Consider the following 10,321-nt stretch of genomic DNA (forward strand, 5'->3'; position numbering starts at 1 on the left):
AGCTGAAGGTCCTGCAACACGACCTCCACCACACCTGAACTCGTTACAACCAGGTTCTAAAACGTGTTTTTAAGGCTCGACTGCTGTGTTTGCCTGGAGGGGGGACATTCGGACCAGATGGGTCCCCTCGTTGGGTTTGAGGCACCAACCTGTGACCACGAACAATCGGGTGGACTCAGCGTCCCGTTAAGAGGCGACCTTACAGACTGCAGTGACACCAGAAAGCCTTTGGAGACCATCCCAACTTTAAATCGGATCACGTGACTTTGATTTACCGCCGCGTCGCTGAAACCTGGATCTCACTGAGCTGCAGCTGTTGGACCCAAAAATGAGAGAAAGTTGGTGGTTTTTGTTTCTTGCGACCACCGAGCCGTGCAGCCACGTCGCATGGTCCGGTTTTTGAAAATGGTGGTCTGTTTTGTGTGCATGGCTCGTGCCCATTTCATACTCATCTCTGCCATTTCTTAATTCATTTTGTACCTGTCTTGGCCCACTGCATAATCACCTCGGCCCACTTTGTACCCATCTTGGCCCACTTTTTACTTGCATCAGCATACTTCCTACATGCCTCTGCCCACTTTGTACCCATCTTGGCCCACTTTTTACCTGCCTCAGCCCGCTGCATATCCATCTCGGCCACTTTATATTCACTTTGTACTCACCTCTGCCCACTTCGTACCCACCTGCCCACTTTGTACCCACCTCTGCCCACTTTGTACCCATCTTGGCCCACTTTTTACTTGCCTCAGCATCTTCCTACCTGCCTCGGCCCACTTTGTGCCCACCTCTGCCCACTTTTTACCTGCCTCAGCCTTCTGCATATCCATCTCGGCCACTTTATATTCACTTTGTACTCGCCTCGGTCCACTTCGTACCCGCCTCGGCCCACTTAGTACCCACCTGCCCACTTTGTGCCCACCTCTGCCCACTTTGTACCCACCTCTGCCCACTTTGTACCCATTATTGCCCACTTTTTACTTGCCTCAGCATACTTCCTACCCGCCTCTGCCCACTTTGTACCCACCTCTGCCCACTTTGTACCCGCCTCTGCCCACTCTGTACCCGCCTCAGCCCACTTTGTACCCACCTCAGCCCACTTTGTACCCGCCTCTGCCCACTTTGTACCCGCCTCAGCCCACTTTGTACCCACCTCAGCCCACTTTGTACCCGCCTCTGCCCACTTTGTACCCGCCTCAGCCCACTTCGTACCCGCCTCAGCCCACTTCGTACCTAGCTAGGTAGCCACCCCCACAGCTCACTTGAGGACAAAAGCTTTGAGACATTTCAGAGACTCACTTGCCATTCTCTAATTTTAGACACAAGCTGTCACGGCAGGTTTGTGTTCGTACCTGTAAACAAAAAGCAACCTTCTCGTATGTCTTGTAATGTTTTTGGAGCAGTTTAGGACAGTTTGTAACTGAGCTGTGACTGGTGAGGACTGGTTGGAGACACAAAATTGTGAGAAAATGGACACATTTTCAGTTGGAATCCCACTAAGTTGGTCCTTAAGACAAGTTTGTGAAAATGTTTGGGTGCAATTTTACCACAAAGTGTCTTAATCGTCTCAAATTGATGACTTCTTTTTAAAAATAATTATTTTATTATTATTCCAGTCAGTGGTGGTTTTCTTTCACCAGTTTGTAAACGCTCTCAAAGTCGTCGGGCGTCTCAACGATTCTGTGACCGACACATTCGTCATCGCCTCAATGTTTCAGACTTGTTTGAAATTCCAGCGGCACGAGACCGAGGCAGCCAGGACAGTAGGAGCCTTGGAGAACGTTTCCAGACTTCTCATTATTTTGTCCTTTCAGTTTCCTCCTTTTGTAGATTTGGTACCGGTAAATGTGTTTAATTCTTTTCTCTTTGTTTTTATTAAAACTATTTATGTCCTCACTCGACCTCTCAGAGCCGTAGATTTTTTTGTTTGTTCCAGGAGTGATTCCCCCCCCCTCCCATCTTTCTCTTTCGGTTTTTCTCTGCTGTTTACTGGAAGTCAAGACGTCTCGACCGGTTGCCGTGGTGACACTGGAGCTGCAATACGCCTCGAGTCTCTCATTTAAAGGATAAACTGTTTGTGTTTCTGTGTCAGAGCTGCCTCTGGCTCGGGGAGAAACCTCCCAGCCTCGTTGAAGCTGGAGCAGAACGAGCGGCGTGTTTCTGTGTGGAGGTAGAAATTGACCAGAAAAATTAAAACGACAGAACAATTGAAACGACAGAACGACTGAAACGATAGAAAAACTAAAACGACAGAAAAACTAAAACGACAGAACGATTGAAACGACAGAAAAACTAAAACGACATGCTGGTGAAGATTCTCAGTCATCCAGGACATGATGAATTCAAAAAGCGTTCAATACAAAAACAACTGGACTTTATTTGTAACAGAAGGCGAAACGTCTTTTGAGAAAACCTATAAAGCAACTTTAAAACTGATTCCCTGCCGGTTTTCACACCTGATGGAAGCAGAGGGGCCTCGACTGTGAATTAGAGGAACAAAGACCTTAAGAAACCTCCACTGTTAAGGTGTGGAGGTGTGACTTGTCAAATCTACAGATGTGTGTCTTATCTCACTCAGCCTTATAACCTGAATCTCTCACTCTGCTCTTTGAATTGAGAAAGCTCCTCGGATGAGGAGAGAAACGTCTCCTGTTACAAATAAAGTCCAGTTGTTTTTGTGTTGAACGCTTTTTGAATTAAAACAACAGAAATGAGCAGCTGCTGAGTTCGGATTCCTCACATCAGCACTGAATCACTGGGATTGCTCTGACGGGTCTTTGCGGGTTGAACAGAATATTTTAAAAAGCATCTGTGGCTTTTGTCTCCAGCACACAGCCGATTGGCTCCTGGGCTTGTCGCCATGGAAACTGGATGGCGAGGTGTGAAGAGAGGGGAGCGAATGCAGATCAGGCGTCGCTGTCGTCTCGCTGCGTTTGGACTGGTTTCAGTTCTGACCCTTCGGTCTGTCCCTCTCACGCACAGCGGCGCTCTGTCCTGCAGGACTGTTTCGCTGCACGCTGGCTCTCTGCAACATCGACCTCCAGTCATGTGATGCGGTCTCCACGGCAACCAGGCGAACCCCTGATGAAGACCAGGGAGTTGCTGAAAGCTGCAAAAACAGCTTTCATGAACTGATCTTTGCAATAAGGAAGTTTGACTTTATGTCCTAAAATATAAAATTGTTTTTATCTAATAATGTGATTCACAGGATACGTTGGTGGGGGAAAAGCTTTTTAAAGAACCTACTCTTAAATGTGTTAAAAATATTAAGATTTACTAGAAACGGTCATCTTAAGATGGCCGATGCGTCTCCGTCTGCTTCTGTTGTACAAAAGCCGACCCATAAAAACCCGTTGCTGCCACGTTGTATTTTTATTGCCTGAGTCGTGTGATCAGGATGCGAGGCTGTACCAAGACTGTAGGGGCTGCTTAAGCCCCGCCCACACACCAGTCCAGCTCGCTGTCACATGACCTTCTGTTCAGTCATCATGTGACCTGAGTCATATTGAGCTCAGGCTTCAGTGCAAAGAAAAGTGATTGTTTATTTTTGTCATAAAACAGTTCATAACGACTCTAACTAAAACGGCATAAAACTCTCCGATCTGCCTTTAAATCAGTTTCCAACAAGAGTGTTTTCAGAAATAACTTTTTTAATCCATTTTCTTTGAATTTTACAGTTTCTCTGCCGAAGCGGTGGGAAATCCCTTCGTATAATGTGCGTCGTCGTCATGGAGCTCATGTCTGTTTACATGAACGTTGAACTCGTACCGTCGTAGGCCTGCAGGGGGCGCTGGTTCTGTTTCAGATGGAATTTTTTGGTTACGCTGCAGTCTACGTTAATAAAAATGGCCGCCGTGTTGCTGCCACCTCATATTTAAAGCCAAGCGATCAGTTTTTTATTAAACTCTGCCATGTTGTATTTTTGAATAAATCTTAAAGTTAAACATCCAGAAAATATCCTTGCTTATACGGAGGGGGTGGGGCTTAAAACAGTACATCGGCTAGCCACTAGGGGGCACTGGTCGTTTCTGGCTTAGTCCTGTATCATTATAAAGCATCTTCGTTTGACTCTTTAAGGCCCCGCCCCCTGAATGTTTTGGTCTTCTCTGATTGGTCAGCTGTTTGACCAAAATAGGGCAAAGTCAAATCTAGCTCCGCCTTCTTTATTTTAGTCTAATTAGCTTCCATTCTAAAAAAAAATGTATTTGTCAACACTACAAATTTCACTCGCAGGAAGTTTTTTGCGTAAACGAACGTCGCACATAAACGTCCGATGGAAGAAGAAAAAACGTTTAACATTTTTACCTGAAATGAGTCTTTTAAACGTAAATGTTGCTAAATGATTTTATTTAAACGTGTTGCGACAGTTTTAAACAGATTCTGTTGGTTTCTGTCAACTTCACTTTTATATCCCAACTAGAACAATTACCTTCAACATATCAACTATTACAATAAAATTAAAACATGTTTGTTTTTAGGCGGCACTTGTCTAAAGTGATAAAATCGTGGTTTTCATGAAGTATCAGATCACAAACACTTATTTCATCAGACAGATTGTGAATAAATGTCTTCATGGATGTTTTTCTACTGGAACACATGACAGTGCTGCAGCTCCCCGATGTGACAGCGCTGATGCTAAACAGCTGAACTCTTGTTGACGTGTTGAAAACTAAACAGAACCCTGAAGGTCCGAACAGCAGCTCAGGGGTCAAACGTCCTCGCAGAACAAATCTGCGTCTCCAAAAACTGGACTAAAAACTGCTGTCGGGTCAGGAAAACAAAGAGCTCCATCTTCTTTCTCTCTCAGGCAGGAAATGCCAGCGGAGCAGGAGATTAAAACGACAAGACGCAGCAGAACTCCCCGTTACACAACCGGGCCGGCGGGTCAGAGGCCTCGAAGGCCCGGCTGCACGGTGGAAAGAAAACACATTCATCACGAGGTCCATTAAACGTTTCAGCTGATTGTGCACAAACTGAAGAGGCTGACCTGAGCGGGACACCAAGTCCGGTTCTTCAAGGTCCGAGGTCCAAATATCTGAGTGACGGAACCAAGTCTGAGTTTAGAGTTCTGCAGTTACAACAGATCTGGTTTATTACAGCACAAAATGTATATTTTATATTTATTATTAAATGCAACTACAGCAACTCGATTTATAATCTGTGAATTTATTCAAATTTATTTTGGAACTTTTTGTCTTTTGTGGCAATTTTTGGCTCCGGTTCTGTTTTTAATTAGAATTAAAGTGACAACGACAAACTAGAACTTGCAGTTTTAATCCGCTCTAATCTTTATTACAAAATTAAAAAAAACACTTCATCTATTTTGTTCTTCTTCTCTTGAGTTAAGAAGTTCAGAATCAGGATAAGATCTAAATCTAGTTTTCCTCAGCTGCTCTGCAGCACCACCTGCTGAAAGAAGTTTTCTGTCACAAGAGCCAAATGTTTAATAAAAATACACAAATTCTCAGTTAAACATAAAGTCACTAGCAAAAACTAATCTACCGAAATCTGTTTCCTTCTAAATTTCACTTTTTACTAAAATTAATTTCTCATTTAATCTAAAGACCAGGACCAATAAACACTTGAAAACTTTACAAGACAAAAATCTGAAATAACCTAAATGTCCCTACACTGTCATTACAAAACACAGGCCAGTTGCTATAAGTAGCCAAAGGCTAGCTAAAATCTAAAAGTAGCTAAATTCTATTGGAAGTAACAACTCACTAGCCAAAAGCTAAAAAGTGCCCAAAGGCTAGTTTAATGCTAAAAGCAGTAAAACAATCATAAAGCTAAAAGCATTCAAAGGCCAGCTAAAAGCTACACATAGCAAACCCATCAGAAGGAACAAAACAATAGCTAGATGCTAAAAGTGACAAAAGGCTAGTTAGATGCTGAATACTAAATGCAAAAAGTATCAAAAAGGATATTTAAAAGCTAAAAGTTGGGCAAAGGTTAAGTTAAAAGTAGTGAACAGTAGCTAGAAACTAAAAGTAGCAGAATTTTAAGCAGAAAACAGCTGGAGCAGATTTAAGTTTGTTGATAATTCAAAATATCTGAAAGTGTTGAGAGTAAAATGTAAATGAAGTTAAAACAACATTTATAAATCATAAAAGCCACCTTTTTAAATGCGCTGAAGCTTAGCATTAAACACGTGCTCACATTTAATTTAAGTCTTTTAGGTAGTTTTATTTTTGTAAATGACAGAGAGCAGGTTTCGAAATCCTTTATTGTGAAATCCACAGGGACCGGAAGTTGACAGTTAGCATCTCACAGGTTTCTGCTCGGAGTCCGAGTCCAGGTGTGAACATGTTACCTTTATCCATTAAAGATGACGAGTACAAACCGGCCAAGTTCAACCTGCTGGCGAAGCTGTCCGGATGGTTCAGGTAAGCCCACCTGAGGCCCGGCTCTAGCGGCTCGTTAGCCCGTGCTAACCGGTTAGCACGGGCTAACGAGCCGCTCCGGCCGCATCGAACCGGGTTCTGTCAGAATGTCAGGCGGTTCTGTGGAGTTCGACGGGTCGGCTCATGTGTCTGAGTGTAACCGTGAGGATGGAAGGAGCCCGGGTTTGGTCCCGGTTCGGTTGTTCCTGCTGGGTCAGCTTGTGTCGTGTTTGTGTTCCAGGTCCATTTTAGCGGATAAAACCTCCAGGAACCTGTTCTTCTTCCTCTGTCTGAACCTCTCCTTCGCCTTCGTGGAGCTCACCTACGGAATCTGGAGCAACAGGTAGGCTAACGGCTGTGCGCGCGCCTCGGGATGTGCCACGTATGTGTTAGCGTTAGCCGCGCGTGCTGGGCCCCGCCATCTTTAAATTCAACTTCCGGTCAACGCTTCGCTTCAGTTGGAGCGGTTCTGGTTCAGTTCTCTGGACTTTCTGAACATCTTTAAAAAGTTTTTTTTACTCCTTGTTCAGAGTTATTTGATGGGTTAAATTGTTTAAAGAGTTAATTGATCATTGAGTCCAGTTGTTTTCTAGATTTTATTTATTTTTACAATCAACAGCTTCTGCAGACCGTTTTATTTTAGCTGTTCGTGAATCAAAAGGTTCGGCTCATTCAACAGATGGAGCTGTGACTTTTACACTTTATAATATATTTAACTTTGTTTACAAGTAGTTTCCCTTTGAACACATGGAGATCTTAATTCTTTAAAACAAATATCTGCTTCAGAAATCTCTTTCAGCTCCGCCCGCTGTTTATCTTCTTAAGCTACTTTTAGCTTTTAGCTGGTGTTTTCATACTTTCAGCTTTAAGCTAATCTTTTTATATCTTTAGGTAAGAATCTGTCCAGATGACCTGACTTTACTTTTATGGATTTATTTACCTGGATGACTGTTCTGGTCCAGACTGATCCAGACCTCGTCTCCTGACTCTCTCTGTTCTGGTCCAGACTGATCCAGACCTCGTCTCCTGACTCTCTCTGTTCTGGTCCAGACTGATCCAGACCTCGTCTCCTCACTCTCTCTGTTCTGGTCCAGTCTGATCCAGACCTCGTCTCCTCACTCTGTTCTGGTCCAGTCTGATCCAGACCTCGTCTCTTCTGACTCTCTGTTCTGGTCCAGTCTGATCCAGACCTCGTCTCCTCACTCTCTGTTCTGGTCCAGACTGATCCAGACCTCGTCTCCTCACTCTCTGTGTTCTGGTCCAGACTGATCCAGACCTCGTCTCCTCACTCTCTCTGTTCTGGTCCAGACTGATCCAGACCTCGTCTCCTCACTCTCTGTGTTCTGGTCCAGACTGATCCAGACCTCGTCTCCTCACTCTCTGTTCTGGTCCAGACTGATCCAGACCTCGTCTCCTCACTCTCTGTGTTCTGGTCCAGACTGATCCAGACCTCGTCTCTTCTGACTCTCTGTTCTGGTCCAGTCTGATCCAGACCTCGTCTCCTCACTCTCTGTGTTCTGGTCCAGTCTGATCCAGACCTCATCTCCTCACTCTTGTGTTCTGGTCCAGACTGATCCAGACCTCGTCTCTCCTCACTCTCTGTGTTCTGGTCCAGTTTAGGTCTGATCTCAGACTCCTTCCACATGTTCTTCGACTGCACCGCCCTGCTGGCAGGACTCGCAGCCTCCGTCATCTCCAGGTGGAGGTCCAACGATAGCTTCTCCTACGGGTGAGTCTCCTTCGTTGCTCCGAGACCCGTGGCTCGGGTCGGATCCAGAGTCTCACCTGTCTCTGTCCCCCTGGTTGTCTCTCAGGTACGTCCGAGCAGAAGTCCTGGCGGGCTTCGTCAACGGGCTCTTCCTCATCTTCACCGCTTTCTTCATCTTCTCAGAAGGAGTCGAGGTAAATCACAGAAACGTTCTCGTTTAAGTTGAACTGTTTGTTCCGGTTCTTTGTTGAACCCCCTGCTGCCCTCGGGTTCAGTTTGACCCGAGGGCAGCAGGGGGTTCCATCCAATGAAACAAGAGTCCGGGGTTTGGCAGAATTCAGAGGTTTCATTTGAAGCCCGGCGTCTCGTTGGACTCCAGGTTCTGTTGGACCTTCTTGAACAAATCTGGAAACTTATTTTAATCTTTAACAAATCCTTCACTTCCTGTTCGTAAACCTCTTTTAAAAACACTCGTTTTCTCTGGTTTTAGTATTTTATTGTTCTGTCGTTTTTCTTTAGATTTTTAATTAATTTTTCAGTTTTATTTTTTAAATTCGCTGATTTTTATTGTTGAGCACTTTGGAAACAGCTGCTGTTTTAAATGTTCTTTATAAATCAAGTCGACTTTGATCTCTGAGACGGTTCGGCTGATTTGATGTCCACTTCCTGTCTGTCAGCGGGCTCTGGAGCCGCCCGACGTTCACCACGAGCGCCTGCTTCCTGTCTCTGTGGCCGGTCTGATGGTCAACCTGGTCGGGATCTTCGTGTTTCAGCACGGAGGACACGGACACTCGCACGGAGACGGAGGTAACGCCTGCGCACGCCACCTGTCTCATTACAAACACACCCGCCTCTCAGTCCCCTCGGTTCAGTCGTGTTGTCAGACGTCAAGTGACGTGGACCTCGGTGAAGATGTGGCGAAGCCACCGCCAGGTACCCGTAAGGTCCACTTCTTATTTTTGTCTCCAGTCTTAGTCCCATCGGTCACCAAAGCTCTTCACTGCCGTCTCACGCTTTGTTTTTTTGTAATTAAATCCCGTTGGCTTAGGGCGGGCTTCAGACTTCTGTCGGCATCTTGTCACACTCGGTCGCAGCGCAGAGACACGGGGACCTAAATGAGACTTTCTGCATCACGATGGACGTTTATAGTTTATGTCCTTTGTCTCTGTGCTGGTCTTCACGTGTTTGTCCTCAGGTCACGGTCACAGTCACTCTCTGTTCAACGGCAGCGTGAATCACAGCCACGGAGGACACGAACACCACAGCAAACAGACAGACTGGCACGGACACGAAGGACACAGCCACGGAGGACATGGACACAGCCACGAAGGACACGGACACAGCCACGAAGGACACGGACACAGCCACGGAGGACACGAGGAACCTCACGGTGAGAATAGACTGACCCGGCAGTCTTCAGGGGACAGAAGTGGGACACATCGTTTATTTTTCTCATGTTTTATTTTTCAGACGAGCTGAGGAAAGGCTCCAGCAAGCAGATCCTGCAGGGTGAGAACTTTAAAAAATAAAATGAATCACAAAACTCACCGCAACACAAACAGGCAATGAACAAAAAGATGCAACAACTTTTAGATTATAGATTGTGTTGGATTAAATTCAGCAGAAGTCAAATGTGGAGTCTGAAACAGAAATCTGAGCTCCAGACTAAACAAAAACAAATCACTCCTCGTCTTAAACTCCCGCGGCCACCAGGGGGAGCTCTCGCATCATAACACAGGCGGCGGCCATGTTGCTCAGTGCTTCATGCTCTGATCCATTCAAGTTTTAATCTCGTTTTGAGCATTTGATTATTAACAATATTACATTTTAACAAATAAGTAACCAACACATTTAATTTTAGTTTTCTTTAAAAAAACAACTTCTGTTTGAGTTATTTATTTTTCTAAATATGGATGCACCTCTGTGTCCTGCCGTGAATCTGTTGCTTTTATTTTATGCACTAAAAACTTTATATTGTCTTGCAGCACACAGATGTTTGTTTAGGAGATATTTTGCTAACAGAAGACAATCAACATACAGGAAATATGGTTTATCAGAATTACTTTCTTTTTTAAATTGTGACACTTTTAAGAATCAACGGTTCAGGGTCTGTCAGATAATATATTTCTTCAATCGGATCAATTTCAAGCTGTTCTGATCGTCACTAGTGTCTGTGTTAATAAAGTTTTGCTGTTTCGTGATCGTCACTAGTGTCTGTGTTAATAAAGTTTTG

General features: G+C 44.7%; 1 protein-coding gene across 1 annotated transcript in view; it reads left to right on the top strand.

Moving 5' to 3' along the window:
- Positions 1-6,254: 6,254 nt before the first annotated feature.
- slc30a7 (solute carrier family 30 member 7) overlaps positions 6,255-10,321 on the top strand; it is a 7,792-nt gene continuing 3,725 nt past the window's right edge. Inside the window, exons 1-7 of the mRNA XM_037697887.1 lie at positions 6,255-6,383; positions 6,622-6,723; positions 7,996-8,109; positions 8,195-8,282; positions 8,766-8,895; positions 9,284-9,478; positions 9,559-9,597. Of these exons, the coding sequence (XP_037553815.1) occupies positions 6,304-6,383; positions 6,622-6,723; positions 7,996-8,109; positions 8,195-8,282; positions 8,766-8,895; positions 9,284-9,478; positions 9,559-9,597 (748 nt within the window). The 5' untranslated portion in view covers positions 6,255-6,303. The remainder of the gene's footprint in view (positions 6,384-6,621; positions 6,724-7,995; positions 8,110-8,194; positions 8,283-8,765; positions 8,896-9,283; positions 9,479-9,558; positions 9,598-10,321) is intronic.

Source organism: Nematolebias whitei, chromosome 3 (genome assembly GCF_014905685.2).
Source record: "Nematolebias whitei isolate Nwh7 chromosome 3, NemWhi1, whole genome shotgun sequence".
NCBI classification, from domain to species: domain Eukaryota; kingdom Metazoa; phylum Chordata; class Actinopteri; order Cyprinodontiformes; family Rivulidae; genus Nematolebias; species Nematolebias whitei.